Source organism: Morone saxatilis, unplaced genomic scaffold, assembly GCF_004916995.1.
Source record: "Morone saxatilis isolate NCDOM2014 unplaced genomic scaffold, NCSU_SB_2.0 Contig20, whole genome shotgun sequence".
Taxonomy (NCBI): domain Eukaryota; kingdom Metazoa; phylum Chordata; class Actinopteri; family Moronidae; genus Morone; species Morone saxatilis.
Genome location: NW_023339763.1, coordinates 7,666,785 through 7,692,476, shown reverse-complemented (window position 1 = coordinate 7,692,476; position 25,692 = coordinate 7,666,785). Strand labels below are relative to the sequence as shown.

The 25,692-nt window shown below is 40.0% G+C and overlaps 1 protein-coding gene across 6 annotated transcripts in view; it reads left to right on the top strand.

Moving 5' to 3' along the window:
- The window catches only part of rapgef6 (Rap guanine nucleotide exchange factor (GEF) 6), a 147,267-nt gene that overhangs the window by 85,691 nt on the left and 35,884 nt on the right, over window positions 1–25,692 (top strand). For all 6 annotated transcript variants that reach the window (XM_035666228.1, XM_035666229.1, XM_035666227.1 and 3 more), the window contains 10 exons: window positions 9,442–9,573; window positions 14,756–14,936; window positions 16,535–16,671; window positions 18,285–18,443; window positions 19,531–19,683; window positions 21,175–21,339; window positions 22,695–22,802; window positions 23,103–23,306; window positions 24,862–24,970; window positions 25,083–25,326. In XM_035666228.1, the coding sequence (XP_035522121.1) occupies window positions 9,442–9,573; window positions 14,756–14,936; window positions 16,535–16,671; window positions 18,285–18,443; window positions 19,531–19,683; window positions 21,175–21,339; window positions 22,695–22,802; window positions 23,103–23,306; window positions 24,862–24,970; window positions 25,083–25,326 (1,592 nt within the window). The remainder of the gene's footprint in view (window positions 1–9,441; window positions 9,574–14,755; window positions 14,937–16,534; window positions 16,672–18,284; window positions 18,444–19,530; window positions 19,684–21,174; window positions 21,340–22,694; window positions 22,803–23,102; window positions 23,307–24,861; window positions 24,971–25,082; window positions 25,327–25,692) is intronic.

The window sequence follows — 25,692 nt, the reverse complement described above, 5'->3', positions numbered from 1 at the left end:
TTATATTGATGAACATCCAAAAACTCTTTATCATACACTTCCCTTCACCTTCTGTTAAAAACGGTTGTAAAGTCTCTGAAGCTAAAACTAAGTAACCCCCTGATGACATTTCATCTGAGTTATTCACTCGCGACTTTTCAAAAGCTTCCTCAGAAGTCACAAAAGACCATTACTACAACTCAATTGTCCTTTGATGACTAAAACTGACCATCAACGTCTAAAATCACTAGAGAGCCCCTTTAATTTCCGAGGGAGTTTGCAAAGACACAAAAGCACCCACATTACTGGTAGAACCAGGCCGACCTCTTCCTTCAATTAAACAGTGGACTTTCCTCAATGCATGAACGAGTGTTTATACTTGCGGGAAGGGTGTTTATTCCTCCTAAACTCGCATTAACTTTTATTTGCAGTGCAGTAGAATTGACATTGAATAAGCAGTGTAAAGCAGTAGAACACATGCACATTTATTTTTGGTCAAGATGGCATGTAACGATACCAGCCTTGTAGAAATAGGTTCTGGGCAGGAGATGGAAGGTAGTCTCACTTGCGAGAGGCACAAAAAGGTGTGTGGGTGTGGTTTGGTGAGAGAGGATAGAGAGAGAGAGGGAGAGAATGCATGGTTTCAGTTATTTTTTGTTGTATGCACATGCAGACTTCTCTGTCTTGACAGTATTGCAGTCCCTCATTCTCCTCATGTGTCTCCTGCTAGCTCCACCTGCCTCCCCCCAACTCTCCTCAACCTCTACTCCTCTCTCCCGTGTCTCTCTCTCTCTCTCCTCTCCTCTCTCTTCTCTCTCCTCTCTCTCCCTCTCCCTCTCACTCGCCCTCATCTCCTCCCTTTCTCTGGTGGCATGTCTTGCCTTTGCAGTTTCACCCAATCAACTCAATTCATTACTTCCCAGCTGGTGGCACACATACACACACACACAACGCACGGCGCACACCACAAAGAGAGGAGAGGATGAGCCACACTGCATGTGCCAGAGATATGGGTAGTCTGATTGGAGGTAGAATTGGATTTTAAGAGAATATTTGGAGACTTTTTACTTCTCATCTGTTCCCTCCCTATTCACTCCACTCTCGAAGTCCAGCCGGCGTGTTGCTGTCTGAGTTCCTATATTCATACGTTATAGCCATCTTAGTACGTTCTACTGCCATACGTTTCTGCCATCCTTTGCGCTCCTCTCTCCCCGTCTGACACACACACACACACACGTCGCGTGATTGATTCTACAATCCCAGTTCTCCTAATCACTGTAACTGTGCATCATGACTCAACTCGCTCTTACTGTCTGCCGCCCTTACAGGTCTGTTCCGTGAATTGACCACTCTTCTAACCTGAACTGTCTCTACCGATTCTTGCTCTTCACCCTTCATGTCACTAATAACAATCCATGTTATTTGCGCTGTGCTCATCTGTACTCCCGCGGAGCTGGTATCTTCAACCAACCCGGCCATCGTGGACTTGCCAGTAGAATAGAATGGGATCTATTCTGTGTGGCTAGAATGTCTCATGTGTCAATTATGTATAACTAGCTCGGATGTTGTGTTTACTGAATTTGAGCCAATAGATGCATGGTTGTTCATATTGTATACTCAATGTGTGGTAGGTAAGTCGTGCTTCTTCTATGTAGTCGTGTATTCTTTTGTGTGTGTTGTTGTAAGTATGTCACCCCCCCCTTGCAAAAATAAGTGTGTATTTGTGTGTGTATGTGCATCTCTGTATTGCTCATGAATTGTGTGTGTTCCAGACACCGTCCCCTCTAAAGACATTAGACCAAGCCACCAAAGGCCACGATTGATCAAAGCTCTCTGCAGCACCTATGAGGCTAAATCTGGATTTCTTCAAGTTGTGTGTGGGTGTGTGTGTGTGGTGTGTGTGGTGGTGTGTGTGGTGTGTGGTGTGTGTTGTGTGTGTGTGTGTGTGTTCCGTCCCAGACAGCATAGCCAATGTTCTCACCTGGCTAGTCTGATGAGGCTTCTTGCAGTCTTTTCGCTCCTCCTTGCTGCCTTTGATGCAGAATTGCATGTGGGAGCAGAAATGGAGGTTTGATCCAGTAGGGAGAAACATGCAGGAATGGAGAGCTACAAAAAATAGGCAGAAAGGGTAAAAGTTGACAGAAAGTAAGAGCGCAGTAGTGACAGGGAAACTGGAGAGTGGAGGCTGTAATGAGGGAGTGAATCATTGGAAACAAAGAAAGACAGGAGATCGAGTTAATAACCAAGAAAATCAAAGCGACGAGGTGAGATCGGCCAGAAAGAGACGATGCAAAGAGACAGAGCGATGCAGAGAGCAGAGAACTGAATAAACCAGCGGTAATCAGTTTCAGACATCAAGTTAAGTGTTACATCAAAGGAAAGACATCTCATTTGTGCCGTGAGACTATAGCTACGTTGTGTCTCTGAACTGTGTTGTGGTTTCTGGTGTAACAACCTGCTCTGAGCTAACTCAACACTTGGTGACAGCTGTGATGAGTGAAGACAGATTAACAGTGAAGGTTTTCTTTTTTAATGTGTGATTATGTTATAAATCCATGGTGGGAAGGCCTGTTATGGCATTTACCTGCTAAAGAACACCTTTTTTTCTGTAGCTTTATATTTTCTCGTACATACTTCATCAAGATGATTATGTTGGTCATACTGGTCTAGAAAATGGGGCTTGTTTTATTGTTGCAACATTTGTGAGTCACTTTGGCTATGACCTAGCTAAGGTTTAAAAGGGTGACACAAATATTAACTGGCATATTTTAACATCCTCATTTTGATCCATTTTACTGCTGAGTGATGGTTGTGTTGCTTCATACCACTCAAGTCATACTGCTGACATCTACAGGCCAACCGTGTTCATGTCAGATACCCCACCTCACTAACCATTACAATGCCTGTATTTTCTCAGCTGTGGGGTTATGAGTAGTGTATAGCTGCTTCTTCCAGCTAAGCAAGTTCCAGAACTGGACTTAAATGTTATTATTCCATAAACCTCCACAGCCTGTGCACATTTTCAGTCAGTACAAATGAGCTGGCAATTTTGTTGCAGGAAATATTCTTTTGGGTGGCAGTTAATGATGCTTAAATGAATGTTGGTCAGTGCTAGCCCTTTGTCTGTCTTCAGCCCCATCGTAATCCCTCATAGTTATAATTATAGATTATTAAGTATTACTCAAGGGGATTATTTTGGTTGGTCGGTTGGTTGGTTTAAGGATAGTGTTTAACCAGGACATTTCAAATTGTCATGACATGTTGAAGGAAGATCTTTTCTGCTTGCAGAAGCAGAGGCTCTCTTTCAAATGTGGCTTGGTATTTCTTCGGATTTGAGAACAAAGACACTTTTCTGCTTTACATACTTTAGTGTCTATATACCTTGGCTAAAACAAAGATTTCCCAGTGATCACCAGCAATAGAGGAAAAAAAAAACTCATCCAGTATCAAACTTAAATTGAGGTGTTGGAGCTATAGACTATCAAACTCAATAAAGAAAAGCAAAAGCAAATATGTGCAAAAATCATCTGTATCTGCTTGGAGACACTGAACAATACCTCTTTCTCTGACACTGTCATTTTATTTTATCACTGCAAACAACGTTGTCTTTAAATATTCATTGAGCTTTGTTTGTGTCATTGTTTGTTGAACCCACTTTAATTATCATCCTCATCAGGATTCATCAGCCTCATCGCATTTTCTTTTCTAATTACTTAGCTAAGCCATTTGTTCTTTTTATTATTCATCTTAATGTATTGTTCTCCCTCTTTTTTCTGTCCTTCTCTTTGTCTCATTTTGTGTGATGATTTATATGTCTTTGCCATGCCCCATTTCTTTTGTCTGAAGTCTGGTATGTCCTGCCATCATATCTCTGCATCCTAACGATCAGAAAACTATTAGCTAATAATGAATGCAAAAATCAAGTAGCATGACTGTTTCAAAGCTGTTTAGATTCAGCTTTTACCACACCCCCCTTCTCTATTTGCTTTTTAATAGTGTGGCCCCTTCTGGGACTCTTAACCAACCAATTCCAGACTATTACGCAAGACAGACCAGGCCTCATCCATTAACGTATTGAAGGTTTCCCAAAACATCTCTATACGCATTGACCTAAAATGTAGCAAAGATTATCCTAACACTAAATTGCCTTTGGGAAACCCAGTCTCTTGTCTGTGTAGCCAAATGGCTAGTCTGGGCTTTATAGCCCATTTTATCACTGAGGAAATAAGGGGAACAGAGCACTCAGGCCCACAGCTAGTTAATCTCATTGTTAAAATTGGATGCAATAAGTGAAACAGAGTTGGATTTTATAGAAGAAGAAAAAAGAAGACATCACCCTAATACGTTTTTGGTTTGTTTTGCTTTCAGGCCCATAGAAAGACAAATGTAATCATAAAATTAGTTAAAAAAAATGCAGAGTGGCCATTTGTATGTCAGTTAAATGTGCTTTTCTCCATGACTGATGGAAAGGTTTAGGGAAGGATATGGTAAATGGCCATGAACTATATGCCAGTGTGCTAGCTTGTTGGTCTTGGACAATATAAAAAACATAAATGAGAAATCATTTTAAGTATGTCCTTTTAGTAAAACTAGCTTTTATTCAGATACAGCCTAATTTAATTTAGCTCTAACCACAAACTCTTACTCACTATAATGTCTTAGTCTGTGGTTGTATCATTACTGAATGAACCAATGCATCTACACACATAAACAGTGTTCTAAACATACAGTGATTCTACAAAATGATTATCTGTATAACTTATGTCAAAGCATATTGCCCGACCCTACCCGGTTCTTTGTTCTCAACATTAGCCAATTATTCATTTATAAACCCAGCAAATTAGACAACTTGATGTTCTGACAGCTCCGGGCTTGTTCCTTATGGATTTTCAGCCTCTTCGCTGCAGCATCTTTCTTGAATAAAATATTTTCTCATCTTTATTATGATAGATGATGTGGTTAATTTCTCTGGAGTCAATCAGACTCTGTAAGTGATTGTTGTTGTGAAAGCTTGGTCTGTTCAACTGCGACATAACATTCAGAGCCAGCTTGATCCTCCTATGATTGTGCCCGCTCATTGACATGATAGAATTGTACAGCTGAAGAAACCTTGCACATTTATATTTAATCTTCCAACTCTCATTCTTAATGCATGAGGAGAATGAGAGACTCCCTAAACCCCCCACGCCCCCCCACAACTCAGCCCTCTGGGAGAGGGAAAGAGGGGGATTAGGGCAGGATTAAGTCTGGTGTGAATGGGAGCCACAAGACCGCCACAATTATTCACTTCCCCCATCACTCCATCGCCCTCCCAACCTCCCCCTTCTATCTATCCCTCTCATGTACACTCACACAAACACATGAACTCTCTGTCTGTCCTTGCCCTATTTAATTCCTCAGCACCTCCAAAACACACAATTGTGAGGAACTTTGTCTCACATATCTAACCTTAATCTTATCTCTTAAGTCTTTTCCTTAGTTTGGAAATAAATCCAGCGAAGTAAGCATGAACTGAATGAATTGCACGATTAGATTAGGACTTCCTAAGAAAGAGGAATCAGAACCACAGACTGATTCAGATTTATTTTTAAATGCAGCATGTGAATTTGTTGCCGGTGCCAATAAAATTACAGGGTTGTTTTAGACTTACTCATCATGAAACAAGAAAGCCAAGTAGAACCAGATTAATGTATTAAACTGCCAATTTGATCTGCCAATTATCTGCCTGTATTAGCTAGACACACATTTATTAGACAAGGTGTTGGAAAATGTAGAAAACAATTTAAATTTAATTCAGAAAAAAGTTTGGTCATAATTGCCATCAGTACTCATAGTTAATGCTTAATAGCCTGCGAGTTAGAAAACTAGGATGTCACAACTGGCAGGTTGAATCTGATCTGAATATTAACAGACTGTTAATGGACCACTCATTTTTGAGCGATACAGCTGGTTGTTTGGCAACAGGTTCAGGTGCAACAATAGTACTATACATAATACCCAATAAAATGACTAATTGTCATTTAACACTTTGGATTTTGTACGGATTAAACGTAGAAAATATAGCATGTTAGTGAGCTTCAGAGGTGCTGGTATATTTAACAAAGATGATCACTTTGAAACGGAAATTTCAAACTTGCCAATGGAAATGTTGCTGCTGGATTTCCAAAGTTCTTGTTTCACCAGACCTTAATGAGCTTGATGAGATTAAGGTCTCGCTGTTCAATCACCTGCCATGTTTGAGTCCTGTTTGACGCAGTTTGACACATTAACTTCTGTCTCAATGTATTTGGATTTGGGTAAATGGATAAAGGGTGGGAGCTTCATCATCACTACCTTATAACCGCTCCATCACACAGAAATCAATAAGTATTTACCTGTAATGAAATGAACAATTACTCTCTGTCCCCCCCACTCGCTTTTTCTGTCCCTTCTTATTCACACACAAACACAACAAACTAGTAGCGAGGAGTGAGAGTAGAGAATTATACTTGTTTATATGTGTGATTTAGTCAATAACACCAACAGTCTAGGATTAGGTGTTGCCTGCAGTTCAATAAGTGAAAACACACAATGCATTACCCTGCCGTACCTAATGTGGAAATGGATTTACAATACTCTTTCAATCACACTAAAACTAATGTCAGAGACCGGTGAGTAAGTATGCATGTGTGAATGTTACAGTGGTACACGTTTAAGTGTTGCTAATAGGCACTATTATCATTGCAATATGTGAGTGACAGAGGGACCCAGAATATATTAATAATTTAGTGATACACTACATTAATATAGGAGTATGTGAGATGGAGAAATAAGGCAGCAGATGCATTAATGTTTACAGTTTACACATGCTAAACTTTAGAAGCATTTTCAGATTGTGTGTGTGTACTGTATGTAAGCATGTGTGTTTGAATCTGTAGGGCTATTCTGCTAGAAGCCATATTCAAAGTTTATTGGATCCCTATTAGCTTCTGCTATAGAATAAATGATAAAACCTTATTACAGTGGTAAAAAGCAAGGTCCAAAAGATAAAACAAAGCAGCTAATCTTCATACAACACAACCAAATCAAAAGCAGGAAAATGTCCTATAAATAAATGGTTCAAATGACCACATATAATAAAAAATAAAATAATAAATGCAAAGAGTGTGCCAAAAAAAGGCAATAGGCAAATGACACTAATAATTACAACAATGCATTTAGGCACACAATCATCCATAAAATTCATGAAAACTACGATATTGGATAGAAAAACATGTACGTTCAGTCATATAGTCTACTTTAGATACAGGTTTCTGTTTGATTTTCTAATACTGTTTAGTACATTAAGAAGCCCTGTACATACATGTTTGTTTTTTGGTTAGTCTTGGGTCTAGGCATATCTAATTGCCATCTATCTAGAAGAATAAAGTGAGTGACGTAGGGCACACTAGAGTCCCTAATGTTGTGTAAATCCGGCCTACATAAATTCTTTAAATTGAGTGTTCCTCTTTAAAATGCCACACATTAAGAACAAGCTATTGAACTTCTTAAACTCCACCCCTCAATACTGTGTATCCCTGTGGGTTTGGGGAGGGGGGTGGGGTGGTTAAGTGCTTCTGGGGTTGTACAGTACAACAGACCTATTAGAAGAGAGTACTGAGGGGGCAGCACCCCCAGACCCAGCATCTTTAATATTACATGTTGGCACCATGGTTCTTCGTAGCCTCAGCCAGCTTCCAATCTTCAGTTTGATTTGCTGTGGCTTTGTATGTTGGTGTGAGCGTTTAAGTGAGTGTTTATGTGTGTGTTTGGACGGCCAGCGCTGTCTGGCGATGGAGGAGGTTTGCTGTAGGTTTGCCCGTTGTCGCAGGACTTCTTCTCTCACCCTGACACTGCCCAGATCCAAACTGGTAAGACTTGAGAATAAGAGGTTTGGTTTTGAGGGGGCACCGAGTACATTTGTCCACCTGCCCAGAAAATACATTTTTAACTTCCACAATCAGTGTCTAAATACTGTTTACAGTGGCAACCTTCATAGAAATACCTCTTTTTGTTATCCTTTCATCTTCATCTAAGATTGGGGGAAAAAGTATTATAGAGTGGAATCTCTCCAACCTTATGTTAATGAATTCTGGAGTAAAACCTGGACTTGGCCTCTGGTTAAGCTGCTTGTACAAACTGGATAAAGGTGCCTCATTATGTCAGCTGTTTAGAGATGGAGTATGTGTCTAGCCTTGCAGGGCTTCTGAATCATTCAACTTTGCATCTCTGAATCAATCAATTTATCAATAGGGGATGGAAAGGTTTCTTTACTGTAACTTGGTGCAATGCTTCAGATTGAACTTGTAAAATGTAAATTGAAGACTTCTAACAGTTATAGTCACTTCATAATAGTCTCTCTCTCCATGGTGCTAAAACATTCAAACCCTGTCTCACTCTCCCTCTGTTTATATAGTTTTTCAACTCACTTAAAGCTTGAGCAACAAGCTTAATGGTTAAACTTGACTTTGTAAGTAGTTAACATTACAAAAATGAGTGTAATATGTGGGTTTGTTAGTGCTTGCGGTGATTCTAGGTTGCATGCATGCTGTGAAGTTGTGTGACAGTAATTTAAAGGCTACACATTGATCTGGTGAACCGTTTTATGTCTCTGTGACGGTTTTTGACAGTTGAAGTTTACAAGTTGTCCTCATATGAAAACACCCAACCCCCACTTGGGTTTTTCAGAAGTCAGTCAGTTGGTTGCTTGACTGACAACTTTGTCTCATTCTGAATCTGAGGGGTTTCTTTGAGAACGAGCTTGTAGCAACTCAGATTTTGGATCGTACAATCTTTGGAAAAGGTGATCAAATAGAAACAAACGCATTTTGTTTGTATCGATGCTCAGACTTTTCCTTGCACAAATTGTCTTCTTATCCTGAAGTAAAGTGCGTTTGTGTTAATTTTGTTAATATGTAACAACAGCAACAACATATAAGCTGTCTGCATAAAAGAGAGCCAACCATGTCATCCTAATAAGAACTGACAGATTTATAGGTTTGTTAAGGTCGCTCAAAATATAAAACCAGCCTCCCACCTCCAACCCTCCTCTGTCCATCAGAAATCATATCAACCTCCTGTCTTGGATCATAATTTACAGCCGTCTGAAGGGTCTTCAGCTCCATCCTCTTCATGTTAATTATGTTGGAGTAGAGCATGTCAAACAGTGCCAAACCAGCTTTGGCTTTCAGACTGATGAAACTGTGTGTGTGTGTGTGTGTGTGTCTGTGTGTGTCTGTGTGTGTGTCTGTGTGTGTCTGTGTGTGTCTGTGTCTGTCTGTGTCTGTTGTCTGTGTCTGTGTTCTGTTCTGTGTGTGTGTCTGTGTCTGTGTCTGTGTCTGTGTGTGCGTGTGTGTTTGTAAGCTTGTATGTTTGCCTCTGTTGAACTCATATCCTCTCCGTTTTTTTCTCCGTCTCTCCACCACTTCCTGTCTGTCTCAAAAGCTTCCTGCTGACCTCAATAAGATGCACCTAACAGACCACGCCCATCAGCAGGTGATGCACATGCCTCCCAGCCAATCAGGATGCAGCATTGCCAGCGACTCGGGAAGTAGCAGCCTATCAGATATTTACCAGGTGGGTACCGCAAATATATATTTTTTTTTTATTTACTGACAAACTTTTTTTTTTCATAAATGTTTGGGGTTTTATACAAATGAGGGACAACATTAAGATCATGATATAATGATGATCTCCTGAAGCTGCAGCTCTACTATCCCAGTTTGTACATTTTTCATTTGAAGGTTTAATCTTATTTTCATAAGTTTATTGAAAAACATCAAAATATAGAGAATCCAGATGTAGATTTGAAATGCTTCATCATTTAGTTCAACTACCTCTTTAATGTAGGTTTTGGAATATCTATATAGTTTTTCTCTTACCTACCACCATTATTACATTACATACAAACAATAATGAAGATTGTGCGTAGCCTTTTCACCGTCACACTATGATTAGATCGATAGATCGATAGATCGAGAGAGAGAGAGAGAGATAGAGAGATAGAGAGATAGATAGATAGATAGAAATTCAAGTATCCAGTAGCATACAAAACATACATTACATACATTAAACATACATTAAACTAAAATGAAAAACCCTGACCCTAAAAATAAAATCAAAAATAAAATTAAATTAACTAATAACACAGTACAACTGGTCTGTAGCGAAGGTGTTTTACTGAGTGTGGGTTCTCCCCGGCTTGATTTGCTCCAATTCTGTCTGTCTACCTGTAGCATATCCATTCTCTACCCTCCCTCCTTGTAATCCTCAGTATCTCACTAATTATTGTGAATCACTTGTGTGTCCTGGTGATCCGTCTCCTTCTTAAACTTCCTGCTGGGGACGAAAAGGTCACATGCAGGAAATTAACCTAACCTTTCAAGCTCTGTCTATACCTGTGGCACAGGTACAGAAGCTGTCACATTGTCAGTGTAGTTGGGTTTCTAACAATCATTTTGCAAGTATTCCTTTGGTATGCTTCCATAGGTAGTTTGCAGTGAAGAGAGTATGGTAAGTTAAGCACATGATGTCGGACATAATGTTCAATTTAGATTTCCCTAAACAGGAATGTCCTTGAGCATGGGACCTAATCTCACCATTGGAAGAACTATAGAACATTATTATCAGGAAACGCCCCATTTCCTCCCAGGTCTCCCAGTTTTTGGCATCACATATACATGTACGTATCACCTAAAACAAAGCAACATGTAGAGAATTGAAATTGTTGATTTTGTCCTTCAAATGTGAATTTATTCATGTTATTTGACCCTTGCGCCCCTTACTCACTTAATGCACAAAGTGTAAAATGTTAATTGTAATTTAAAAGTATACTTTATATTTTATTCTTTACTCTTGTATCAGAGTGTGCTTTGAAATTAAACTCCTGTCTTAACTGTAAGCTATTTAAATGGAAATAATCCATAAAAGGGTACATGATAGGGTTGTCATCTCATCATTTTAATCCCTCTGATCTCCTAATCTCCTCGTTTTAACACAGAAAGTCAAGATAAATCCAAGAACCTTTCGACATTACCTTTCAGCCTTGACCCTTCCTCACAGGGTGCTGCAGCATTTCAGTTTGCTGCTCCTCTTCACAACTACATGCCATATTCTTCATACATGTTTGTGTATGTGGCTAGGGAGGGGTTCCATTTGACACCATCTTGCTAGCATTGTTAGCATTCATCAGTGGAACTGATAAGGTCCGTTAGCTACAAACTAATCAGCTATTTACAAGTTAATGAGCTGGTATGATCAATGGGCCCTGCTGGCCACAAAACTAATGAGCAGGTCAGTTTTAGTGAGGAATGTCAACAGTGCTAATATAAAAAGTGCCAGTATAAAGTTTTTATTTTATTCACGTTTAGCTAATAAAGGGTGAGAAATACATTACCTTTATTCACCCATAGCCACCATGTCAAACTAATTTGGAGGCCTCAATCTGTATTAAAAGTGCATGTAATCTGATTATGTTGTCCATTTAACATGGCTTTCCCCAAACAAAACTTTGAACAAAGGACAAAATAGGAGAAAGTAATATGGAACAGAATTAAAAAGAGGGTGATGCACAACTGAGATATTAGGGAATATTTACTAAATTTCCAGAAACTTACCATCATGGCTGCACTAGTTATCTCAAGCGTACTAGTGCAAGAACTATGGAATTCATTTGTTATTGTCAGCAGACTTTCACAAAGTCACCTGTGTTCTCAATAGAAAACAAACAAAAGTGACATAATTCACATATTTTAACCTCCTTATATGTCACAACCTGTCCTCTCTCCTCAGCCTGTCTGCAGGCGCTTGCAGACTGATGTAAGTCAGGTCAACCCAGGTCAGACGTTTAAGACCTGAGACCTGATCTCTGCATTCTGAGATTAGATATTAATCACACGGATCTGATCCTATCAGCTTGTCGCTGACACAGCTCTGTGTTTGTTTACGGCTGTCTTAAAGCAGTGACCCTCCAGTCAGCTGTGGTCCTCAGCTGTCAATGCAACAGACTGTTTGTGTTATGGCTTGAGAATGGCTTAGAAAATGAGTGGAAGCAGTCCCCCCCCCACCCCACCACCACCACTCTCTTTCATACCTTGACCTAATCCACAGTCATTCACTTGACTCCTCCTTCCTGTTCTTCTCATATTCCTCCACTATGCCCTTTCCTTTCTTTACATCCCTCTGCTCTCAGTCACCTTTTATTCTTCTATTATTCTATATCCCTCTCACGTCACCCTATTCTTTCCTCTGCTTTTACTTTCTTTCTCTTGGCTATATCCTGAAATTGTGGTGCATTCCTCTCTCTTTTTTGTCTCTTTCCTGTGTCTGTTATTCTGACACAGCACTGTAAAATGTGGGGGTTCTTGGGTAGATCTGATGTCCCTTGTCTCTAGAAAATGTCCTCCTGGCTGAAACACGTTCTGGTACCAGGGGACTTGGACTGAAAGAGCACATCTTGCATGCTGAATGAATTTGCCCTCTCAAAAGCACTGAAAGATATGTCAATGGCAGAGCGTGAGAGGTTATTGTGTCTTGTGGATTGCACCACTGTTCTTTGCTACTAAATTAATGCTTAAATTTTCCAACAAAGTTTAAATTTAAGGCCAGACATTATTATTAATAATAACCTACATAACAGCCTCTATCTGACCATATGTGTTTCTTTTCTTGTGTTGGGAACTATAAAAAGTACCACTGCACTTTTGGCCTTTGTCTTGTTCTGCTGGCCTGAGAAATAAAACAAAACAAAAGGCCTCCAGGAATTAATAATTGAGAGGTGAAGCAAAATGTAAAAAATATTTTAACACTGCAGATGAAGCAGACAACAAGCTGCTGTTGAGATATTTGATTTGAGTGTCTGCTGTGCAACTTAATAAATATGGAGTATTTATCCCTGCATGAAATTTCCCTTTGAGATGCTTTTTGTTCTGCAGTTCCCGACAGAATAGGATGTGCATCTTGCGCCACAAATTCGTCTTGTCTCATTTATTATTGGTGTCAAAGAAAATAAAGTCAGAATTAACATTGCATTTGGGATTTTTTTTTTTTTTTTACTCTTGCTTGTCTCTTCTTATCTATTAAAGCTAAAGCTAAATAAATGTATCTGGTGTAGAACAGGGCAGCGCTGAGCAGCTGGTGTGTTTTTAAAAGTCCTCTAAATAGCTTGTCCAACCTAATTTATGAAAACAAGAGTGGACCTGTGCCTAAACTCGGGATGGACTGTTAGCTTAATCCCCTTGCCTCAGAGAAACCTATAAACCGCTTTGGCCAGGTACCAAATCTCTGTAGAACCCGCAAGCTCGATTGCATTGTTGTTTGGGGAGTCCATCTTGTATAGGGCAGGAAATTAACTTTTTCCCACCAGCTTCAACCGTTAAAATCAGTCAAATCTACTCCACTCTTCTAAACTGATGACTACCAAAATGCAAGCTTATTGGTGCCTTGGAGATAATGTCAGCCTCAATTTAGACTTTTGAACTCATTTTATTCCATGATGACCACATCTGGACATTCTTACACATTTAAAATCATTATAATCATATAACCACATTGATCTCCTGTCAAATATACGCATAACACCAGTCCTCCGTATCAGCATACCATTTTACAAAAATAATAATTACTGAATTAAATGAAAATTGATTTGAAGCACAGACAAACAGTTTTCTCAATTTTTCTATATGATTCCCTTTGTTTAGGCCCACCTGCAGGAGCTAACAGATGGCCTGCAGTGCTGCCACTAGCACTAGAGAGCTCCTATTTTCACCTCTAGGTTGATGGTTCAATTCCCACCTGACCTGAAAGCCCCTATGCCCCTTTAGAACCATACTCTGCCAACCATCTGTCTGCCCCACCCTGGGGAAATATGGTGGAATATAAATTATTACTGCTGGATTTAAATATTTGGCTGTTTGCCTCTGTTTTTTAGTTTGGGACTTGGCGTCAGGGTGTTAACTCAGGGTCGCAGGTACAGCTGCTCATTCCAAGGTTATTCTTTATGTTTTGTGTGGATGAAACAGACTGAAAGTAAAGTGGAAATGGAATGGCGCTGTGAAGTTAGGGGGAGTATTTAATTTTTTTATTCATTTTTTTGTAAATTACCTGTCTTCCAGTAGAGTTACTTACTCTACTGGTAGACATTTTTCTCCGAAGCTAAGATACTGTTTAATACGACAACTGTTACAACTAGTTGCTGGAAACTGAAACTATAAGAAATACTCGCTGGATAAAGATGATCACTTTGGTTGCTTTTTACATTACTCAGTATTGCTTTTGCAGTAACTTTGAGTTAGACTAATTGCTGTCATGCTTTGTCTTGTCTTGTGCCCCTTTGTGACCCCCTTTCATATCCCCATAATTTATTGGATTACATTACATTATGTGCCAAAGTCTTGTAATCGTAGTGAATACACTTAAACCTCATTTTAACATGCTTTAAATCATGTCACAGTATTGTGTAGGCTTTTTACCACCACTTTCTTAAACTGATGCACTATTTCAAGGCCTGCGATGGTCATGGTACACAGCACTGCTCCAATATTCATTTCTAGGTCACATTACTACTTGAAGTAAGTAATTGAAGCTTCAGTCAAGCTTTTTTGAGTCAAGCAAGTTTAATCCTAAGGCAAATTAAACCCCTTTTAAAATGATTGTCGTGAAAATCCATGAAAGTGTTTTTCATATTTAACACATAAAAAGCTTATTTTCTTTTTTCTCAAGTTAAGTTCTATGAAAGAATTCTCTACTCTCTTTGCTCCAGGCCACAGAAAGCGAACTGGGAGATGTGGACCTGTCTGGACTTCCAGAGGCTGCAGTGGACAGTGAGGAAGAGGAGGAAGAAGATGAGGACCTGGAGAGAGCTTCAGACACTCTTCTGGGCCGAGACCTGGTCCGAGAGTGTCTGGAAAAAGACCCAGCTGATCGCAACGACGATGACATTGGTCAGTGTTTTTCTATGTAATGTGTCTTAATGTTTGCTTTAAAGTATTAAGTAGTAGTAGTAGTAGGAGTAGTAAGAGTAGTAGTAGTAGTATTAAGTATCATAAAATTGCTTGAGAGTTTAATTTCTTGTTTGTGTATAATCACCCAGTTAGTGTCACACTCAATTCAATATAAATGTATTTAATTGTAATGAAACGAGGCACAGAGACCATCACCCTTGAGGACTGCCAGTTGCTATTTTTAGTGTTCATGTACACATCCTTCAGAGACACCATCTATCATTCAATAAGCACAGGGGGATACACAAATGCCTCTCTCAAAAAAAGAACCCCTCACAGTGGTATCTAAATACCAGTGCCCTTCCACTGTGTATTTTTAAGCAGGCAATCAGAGAGACGGCCTCATTAGCGGGACCCAGTGGGGTCCTGGAGGAGAAGGTGACCACATCAGAGAGCTGAGAGGAGTTGTAAAGGCCCGGCCTGCTGTGTGCCTGCTGGGAGGCTGGCCTTCTCATGGCCTTCACCACTGACTGGTTGCACTCATTCAGAGGAAAGATGCTGTAGAGAGGAGTTGAGGGGAGGAGGCATTTAAAGGTCCAGTGTAGGGTTGGGCGATATGTTTAAATTTCCCAACCAGCCGTGAGTCCAACAATCGACAATTGCCAATATATGCGTGTATGCGTATGCGCCACTGTAGTTTCTCCTACACACTTGGAAGGCAAGCATTATTCAGTTGTTTGCAATCTGCAGCTTCACTGCTAGATGCCACTAATTCCTCCACACTAGTCCTTTAACATAAGTTAAACTCTGGCTCATATAGTGTCTGAAATGCATAAATAAATACATTTTTATAAAGTTCACTCAAGTTCAGATTTGCAAATTTGAGACGTATATACTGTACTGTATACTGTACCACATCAGGATATTTTCTACTCATAGTAATATAAACATAAACATAAACATAGACATAACTGAATCTAAAGTATGTGATTCCATGATTCTCATCTGACAAACGTCCAACCATCTGGCACTTTTAACTGTGCCTGTTTAAAAACTTTTTTAAAGACCAAAGGAAAGAGGGACAGAGACACAGAGAAAGAGAGGAAATGAATGAGGCGATAACTGCAGGGGGAATAAAAGGGAGCTACTGAGCCAGGCGGCATAGTGTGCAGAGTGGAGCTGGGTCACTCTGTTCTCTGTCACAGTGCAGAGGAAGTAGCCAGAAGATCAGTAGGGGAGAAACAGGGAGTGCAAGTTTCTCATTAGCCATGAAAATCTTAAGCACTGATGGTACGCACAGTATGGTTACTGTGATCTGTGTGTGTGTGTATTATTATAATGTTGGATTACAGAGTAGGATTTGCTTGCAGTAGGGGCCATTACAAACGCTACAGTTTGTGTTAGAGATGCTGCATTTTTTCAGAGGAAAAATCAATAAGCGTTTTACCCGCACACTTGAGATGCATTGCTTTGAATACATAAGTTACATCAATAAATGCTCTTTGCATGTTTTTGCATGGAGTTTATGTTGTGTTTTGTGGGGTTTTTATCTATTTAATTACTTCCTTCTTTCCCCTCTTCCTTTTTGTGCCAAACAGAGCAACTACTGGAGTTCATGCACCAGTTGCCAGCCTTTGCCAACATGACCATGTCTGTGCGCAGAGACTTGTGCAGCGTCATGGTGTTTGAGGTGGTGGAGCAGGCTGGCACAGTCATACTGCACAACAAACAGGAGGTATGAAAGAAATCATAACACACACAGAAATTTGTGGGTGAATGGGTGAAAATGTAAAAACATCTAAAATGGAAAATAAAGAAAAGATGCGAGAAACAGCACCCAAAAATGCACATGGTACGTGAAGTTTCCATGTGTACAGGCACACACATCTTCACCATCTTCCAGTCTGTCCATAGCTAATTCACATAAAGAAACTGGTATGTGCAAAGTCACTGCAGAGTAAAAGCCCCGTCAATCACCTGAGCTGCTACACAACTAATTAATTAAGTTACATGGCCGAGAAACAGGAGCTCTCTCATGGCTGTTTGGTTACACACAGCAGCATTAGAACCGACAGGGTGATAAATGGCAATGAACTGCCAGCCACCAAGCTCCAGGCAGACGGAAATCCACAATAGCAGGACAAAACCATCCACACAGACATATACACATATACACAAATAAAGCCGTGTGCATTGAGGTCTGTGCTTCCATACCGTCTGTGTTGGGTCTAGGTGATGGACAGGTCTCCTGTCTTTGTGGAAGGTCAAAGAGAAGCATTTGGCTCCTCTCACAAGTGAGCACAACTCTGCTAAGTGAGAGAGAGAGAGAGAAAAAGGAAAATAAAAAGAGACTAAAGTGGTCTGACAGAAGTAAAAAGAGAGGTAAAGTGCTTCAGAGGACAGAAAGGGAAAAAAATAGAAGTAGAGGGAACCAACAAGGGACGGTCAGAGAGTTACAGCGAGGAGTGAAACCAACTGTCTTAATCAAGGAGTTAATCAAAGTTAGTTAGTAGTTGGTTTAGAATTCATATACCCTTTTGCCAGTAGAAATAATTCATCAAAAGATTTCAGTTGATATATAATAATATAAAACTAAATTCTGTCCAAAACGTCACTTACCCCTCTGGTTTTCACTCCTTGATATTCTATGAGATGTGTCAAATTTATGCAAACTTTATGAAAATAGCCTCTCAAGGACTTTTGTGTTCAATGTGTGGCTGATTACCTTAGCTCACCTTACTTATTACCGTCTCATCATTGCTGAGAAATAAGGTGAAGCAATGAGAGAATTGGAGATTTTCTGGGTGAGAAACAGTGAGAGAATGAAGAGGCAATGAGGAGGAAATATCAGTTATCAGGGAGCCCGGGGCTCGTTTGCCCTCCCTCCACTCGCCCACACCGGGGATGAATGGCTTGTTATATTATGCCTGCTAGCATTTCCTTTTCAAAAGCCACCACTAAAGACACAATACCTCTTCAGCACTATACTCATACCTCACACACCGCACATTGTGCTCACAATATACTAAATGTCAGCTAGTAATACATAGTCATTCTTGTGCAGCTGTGTAGCGCTCTTTGAAATCTAATGATTTAAGATAACACTGTGACACACAATGTTTTTTGTTGATCCACAACTTGTGTGTTCTTGCTTTTGTGCCAACCCCAGTTGTACCCTGTTACTACATAATAGTTGAAAACTGCAAAATGAATATACAGTGTATTGATTTACCTGTCGAAAAAGTGCATGAATGGAAAGCAATAAGAATATCCACAAGGCAGCACTAGTATTTGCAGTATAACTTGTGAAGATCAGAAAGTTTGATATTGTGTGTTTGATGTCTGCAGCTGGACCTCTGGTATGTTATCCTGAACGGGGCAGTGGAGATCAGCCATCCAGAAGGGAGAGTGGAGACTCTTTGCATGGGCAACAGTTTTGGCATCTCACCCTCATTGGACAAACAGTACATGAACGGAGAGGTTCGCACCAAGGGGGACGACTGCCAGGTAAAGAAGACTGATAAAGACAAAAAGGAAACATTTAATAATTGCTTGCTACAAGATGAGTTGATCTTCCTGCCTCGATGTGGTTGGGAACTAAAGAATTTAGTTCAGTTTTCAGTTTAAAGACAAACATCTTTGCTTGCACGTTTTTAATGTGCATCTAGAAATAAGAGTATATGGTATTGCCATTATTACCAAAACTGTCATGCATTAATAATTACAAAGGGTTGATTTTGATATGATGTACCAGACATCTTTTTTAATCTTGCACTGCTTTACTTTATTTTGCAAAATGTACAATCACAAAGTTTCTTTTTTTCTTAATTTCTTCTTTTGACTACTAGTAATGGCACATGTGAATTTACCTTACTTTTAGCAATTACAAAAGTTCACATTTGTAAGAATATGATAGCATCACTTTTGGTGTACATTTAAAACAGAATTAGAGTCAGTAACATTTCTATTGTATGTCGTCATGGAGCGGTTTATTTTCACAAATAGCCTTGCAGGTTTTTTCACAGAAGGCCGGTCTTGATATAGTGGGATGTGGGGTTAACTAGTTCATCAAGGTAAAAGAAGCCTAGCATGTACTTGTGGTTACCTCTGTTCACACTGCCCAGTTCCTCCACTGCACACATCATTTCCTGTCTTCAGATACAGAGGAACTTGCGGAAGTAGGGCTTAGCAAGGCAAATGCAGAATTATTTGGTCAAGGGAAGAGCAGCGAGTTACAGTGCTATAGGGTAGTGGCAAGTCATGTCTTGGCACTTTCTGTTCAGCGCGATATAATGGGAAGTTACTTTTGCTCCGGTGTCAAAATTAAAGGGAAGGATGCTTCTGCGAAATGGATAGTTGAGAAGATTTTGGACCGCCTTAGGTACTTATATTGAGCCTTATTTAATTGAGTTTAGTTAGTTTGAGAACTACTCTTGTTGGACCTTCCTTCCTTCACCCATCCATCCCTCCCATGCCTCTCTTTACCCGCTCTCATGTTTCTTCTCTGCTGTTGTTTGAGTACCCAACTGTGGTGCAGAGCAGTGTTTTGCTCTACTACAAGTTCACCCGCTTGCCCCATGTCATCCTCGACCAGTTCGTCTGCATCGCCCAAGAGGACTACTGGCGTATCCTCAACCATGTGGAGAAGAACACACACAAGGTGGAAGAGGAGGGGGAGATTGTGATGGTGAAAGAGCACCGTGAGCTTGATCGCAGTGGGACCAGAAAGGGACACATTGTCATCAAGGTCAGTGATTTGAAATGCTGAAAGTGTCAAGTTGTTAGATGTTAAGGAACTGGAGTTCAACCCGGTGTTGAGAAAGCATTTCACTGTTCTGAAGTGTCTACAGATGTTCGCCAAGTCCCCAGGTATAATGTTCTATATCTGAACCCAACCTTTGATAAAGGTCAACTAAGTAGTATCTCTACAAAATGTGAATCCACTGTGGAATAGAAGGGATATAGGATGGATGGTCTTGGGGTTCAAACATATGGTGAAGTTAGACTGGTGTTTCATCCAGAGCTCTACCTTTGTCAACTGAGTCGATATAGCAATACATTTAACCTGTCAAGGACATATCCTAAACCGGATGAGACAGAAGGGGTCTAACGTCTAAGGTTGAGTGGATGAGCACGTTTAATTTCACCCTAAGCTTGGGTTAACATGACTAACTACTATGATAAATCAAGTTATCATTCTTTGTCTTTTTCTTCTTTTTTTTCTTTTTTTTTCATTATTATGCACTAAATACACTGAAATGCCTTGGATTGATTTAAGTACCACCTCATTATCAATCGACCATGCCCTCACATACAGTATCTTGCAAAAACGTCAATGTAACTGCTCGGTGTTCTTTAGAGGCACCGTTAGCACTATTAGTGTTTGCTGGAGCATTTTCTTGAATGCTACATTGCAAAGCGCTCCAAGGCCTTTTGATCCTTCTCCCGAGCCTCCAGAGGCAGCCAGGTATTGATCGGATAATGGGCCTGAATGATTCTCTTGGCCACCGCTCCGAGGAAGGCTGTTGGCTCCAAAAACACATCTAGTAGGGATGAGTCAATTCACAAGTGTTAGCATTTCCGCTTCTGTTTTTGGCTTTGTTCTTTTTGTGTCTGACAAAAGTGGATGCCTTTCTAGTTTCTGTTCCCTGTCAAATGAATCATTTCCCCCAGAAACCTCTGCTCTGATAACATAAACAAGCTTGCTGAAACCACAGGAGTCGAGTTTACATGTCTTGGACATTGCATATCGGCTACTTTTGAATACAAATGGAAAGATCTGGACAAAGAAAAATCAAAACTGTTATCCTAAATAATACATTTAGATTTGCTCTCATACAAATCCACGCTAGAATTGACCTCAGCAAGAAAAGCTCAAGTGAGCATGAAAGTGTGTGTGTCTGTGTGTGTCTGTGTCTGTGTGCATGTCTGCGAATGTCTTTGTTTTATTGATGGGTGACTGACAGCTCAGTTCAATATATGCATCTTTATACTTTACGTCCTTGTCACTTTTATGATTAATTTCGACTATAATTTATTCAAAGTGGTGTGTAAACGTGCTCTCGTGCCTGCTTGCTTCAACGTGTGTGTGTGTGAGAGAGAGAGTGTGTGATTGTGTCTGTATAGATTATATGTGCCCTTGTGTCATTTCAGCTGTCTTACATGTGTATGTAGTGTGTGCTGTGTCTTTTTCTCTGTGAATCCATATGTGTGTGTGTATATATATTTTTCACCCCAGGGAACCCCAGAGCGTTTGATCATGCACCTGGTGGAGGAACCGTCAGTGGTGGACCCCACCTACATCGAAGACTTCCTGCTGACCTATAGGACCTTCCTGTCAAATCCCATGGAGGTCGGCAAGAAACTACTGGAGTGGTTCCAAGTGGACAGCCTCCGGGACACGGTGAGTTTGCGTGCATGTGGTTGGCTTTTTTGACAGTCTTGGTTATGTGTGTGTCTGCACAGATGAAGAGTAATAAATCGAACGTTTGTGTGTGTAGACCAGCAAGATTTGTATGTGTGTTTGTATTTGAGTTTGTGTGAGTGTTGGGGTTAGAGCAGACATGAAAGGTCAAGTGGGTTAGTTTGCTAGGATGGGATTGTTAAGGTTTTTCTGTGTAAGTAGATGTTAAGTTAAAACTGTATATACTCATCCATTCGGTGCTATTTTATGTGTGCAGTTTAAAATGATGGTCCTCATGCTTCTATCAGCACTCGTAATGTTTTGTATTCATGCATGTTGGTAGAAATGTATGTGTTGTGCCGTTCAAATGCCGATCAATACAAGTTCAGCCAGCTCAGCTGTCCTTGAGCCCAGTAGCGATTTATCCGTGCCTGACACTCCCATTGTCCATAACTGCTTTAACCAAAGATTAGCCTTGTACTGTCAATAGTCTTTATATGGTTGTCATTCAGGCTTATAATCTTTCAGCTCTGTTAAACAGGATCTAATCCTGTACAGAGTGAGCAAGGAGAAAGTAACAGAATGTGGGAAGACAGGAGGAAAGATGGCGTGCGAAACGAAAGAGAGAGTGGAAAATGGACATTGATGCTCTGAGTGGATGTATTTGCCGTTCTGGCCTTTTGCAAAGGTTGGACCACGGTTACCACCAGTAAATTTGCAGAAATAATTGTTTCTGATTGCCCTTTTGCTTTAGGTTTTCTTCTAATTATTGTGGGATAAAATTAAGAAGTCTACCAGTGGTTAAATGTTTTTTTCTGCAACTGTGCACATGGCCATTATTTAGCCTCCCTGCTGTTTCCCATGTTTTACAAGCTACTTATTATGATTGTTATTTTTATTTTTATTTTTTTCCGAAAATAAAGACCTATCCCATATATGTAATTGGACTGAATAAAAACTACAATTTGACAATTGGGGCCTTATTTTGGTAGAGTAACCGTTTAAACTGATTTAACCATTAATTATAAATGAGACATATTCAACATGGGCAGATTTTGACAGCATGGTAACATAGTGAGTGAGGAAACCTACACTTAAAGAACTCATGTTGCCAAGAATTTAGCCTGTTAAAGTGTCCCTGAGGCAACTATCTTCAGAGGTCCTGCATAGTAGGCGAATATGGCCTCTGACCTAACACCTACAGTATAACCACTCTGCAAGAACACTCAATACATGCTGTCAAAGCAGCACATACACAAATCGTACATGGGTGAAAATAAATGATTACAAGAACTGTGTGGAAAGAAGTGTAAATTTTGTGTCTCCAGTAATAAAGCTCTCATTGTGTCTCACAGGTAACAAGAATAGTGCTGCTGTGGGTCAACAACCACTTCAATGATTTTGAGGGTGACCCGGCCATGACACACTTCCTGGAGGACTTTGAGAAACATTTAGAAGCAACGGTAAGATCAAACGTCAATCCAAACTTCAGTGGAAAGACGATTTGAGCCGTAATTCATAAATTTTTTTATTTGGTCGCTTTTTACTTTTAAATTAAAGAGTCCCCAAAGCTATACCTGCAGTCCATGCCTTGTCAGAATACTAACTCAGATCAAACGATTATTGCGTTACTTTTTATATTCTAAAAACAGCTGGTTTTAAATCTGCAATTTGCCAGTTGTTTTTACCTTAGGAAACAAAAGCTAATTTGAATGCAAGGCTGTTTAGACTTGTAATTTTCCCATTTTTCCCCTCTTTGTCAGAAAATGAAGGGCCATTTGCGGCTACTGAACATAGCATGTGCAGCCAAGGCTAAGTGGAGGCAGATCACTCTGCAGAAGGCGTCCAGGGAGTCGCCGCTCTATTTCAGCGTGCAGGGCGGCAGTGAGAGAGGATTTGGCATCTTTGTTGAATCGGTGGAAGTAGGGAGCAAGGCTGCAGAGGCCGGACTGAAACGGGGAGATCAGGTGAGAGGACACAATGTTTCAGAGTGGTTCTGCTAGATGCATTGTGAGCTGAAAATGTAATATATTACATAAACTTAGACAATTAAATGTTCTATGTGATAGGATTAAATTATGACATTGATATGGAATTGATATGAGACAAAATATAGACATATATATATATATATATATATAGACGTATGTAGATGGAAAAATCTCTGATAAAAACAGATGAAAAGTAACTGTATGTAATGTTAGGAAACAGAAAAAAAGAGTGTAGAATCTTTGACCACTTGAATATTCAAGTTTTGGTGGAAAGATGTAATGAGAGCACATACTTGCCCCTGTAGAGTCTCACTGTGCACAAAAACCAAGTCCAAAAACTCTTAGATGTCACAGATAGACTTGTAGACATTATGAGGTGAAAGGTATTTGAAAACTGTTTCAGGGCTGGTGAACAAGATACCACAAACCTCTAGATAGAAGAGAACACTCCATATTTCAACCCTCTCTGCAATGCCTCATCAGTCCTCTTTTTATTGTGGAGTTGCTAAATAAAAGCCAGACAAAAGTGGCAAAGGTATTAAAGCTGTAAAGTCCAGGTGTCCTTCATCGCCTGGTTACAGTGAAACATTACAGTGATGAGTGATCAGGTGATACTTTTCAGCTGCAGGAACTTGGGAAGTGGTCAGTATTCAGGGAATAGAAAAAGGAACCAGATACAGTTAATGGAGGTTCTTAAAGATAACATACTTTAAAGCGAACCTGACTTCAAACTGGGGTAAAGAATCAAGCACAACAACAACCTGAAGATCACAAACATTACAATACTGGAGTGGGTTTGGGCACAAACTCCAAATTTCATTCAGCAGCTCAGCTGGGAGCTTGACCTGCTCTAAAAAAACTGGATAAAAAGCTCAGTTCATTCATTAAAACTGTGAAGAGGCAACCTTTCTTTCAAGATCCATCTTGACCGTCCTCAAAAAGTGTCAACTTCATTTCACTAGATACATAATTAAAAAGCTCAGACGTAGACTGCTGCAAAGTCAGGAGATCACCTTGAGTTAATCAAGGATTGCTCTGTTCTGTGGTTAAACTGTTGAATCTGGGAGCTGAGGTAACTGATTCATCAGAATTACTACTTAGACTGTACACTCCCATTTTGTTCCTATTTATTTTCTCTTGTCTACGTCTATTTTCTATTTAGCCTTACACACCACATTTTCTGTCTTTTTTTTATATTTAAACTACATATTCATCTCTTACAGAGGTGACATAAAATTTCATTGTTCAAATCAGGCTAACCAGCAGTCACACTGCACTGCACACTTCCCTTTTTGTGTCATTTAGAGAGTAACTGGGTAACCACATTGTTCACTCTTTGCACTTGGTAAACTGCTGATTCAAGAATAATGACAGGCGAACCAGAATACAACTAATTTGTTTTAGATTTCAGTCAAGGATAATTAACAACTTAGTTGTTTAGAGGAGAATTTAATGGATGTTCATTTACTCCAGACAAATCCCTGCACTTCAGTCTTGCTATAATTTTGTCATTTCATCTGTCTTGTTTCAGATTATGGAGATCAATGGTCAGAACTTTGAGAACATCTCCGTCTCCAAAGCTGTTGACATACTTAGAAATAACACACACCTCTCTCTCACCGTTAAAACCAACATATTTGGTGAGTCAAAGTATTTGTACTCATAGAACACAATCTGCACAATCAGTGCTAATCATTTGAGATAATGACCAATTCTCCTGCTCCTCCTCTCTCTGTACTACGATCCATCTAGTCTTCAAAGAGCTCCTTAGCAGGATTGTGCATGAGAAGAAGAACGGCGGCCCTCACATTCCTAAGATCCAGGAGAAAAAAGGCAATCGCTTCTCCATCCCAGACCTTCCTGGAGACATGGAGTTCCCTACAGACCACAAGAGCACCAGGAAAATGAAGGCCAATACTGTGTCAGGAGGACGAAACAAGATCAGGAAGATGCTGGAGAAGACCCGCTTTAGTATACTGCCGCCTAAACCATTCAGGTAAGAATATCTTTGTGGCAGACAGTTGTTGAATGGGAATACAGTACATGGATGGATAAATTGATGGATTAAAAGTAATGTTTCAGTCCAAATGTATTGTTAAAACCTGCAAGCATAGCAGGGAGAGGAACAACCACTTAAAAACCACTTTAGAGCAAGTTTTGGCCCACAGTCCTCTCTGACTGGATCTTTCTCGTGTCTGCATCAGTATTGTAGCAAGCTGCTACCATCTGCGTCTGCAATTGTTGGAAGCGTGAGCAGAAATCTTTGCTACTGAACGGAACCACTTACTTCAATCAGAAGGGGAACAAGTGATAGATCCTCTAGTGGCCTGTATGGGCAGGGAATGGATACATTTCCCCCAAA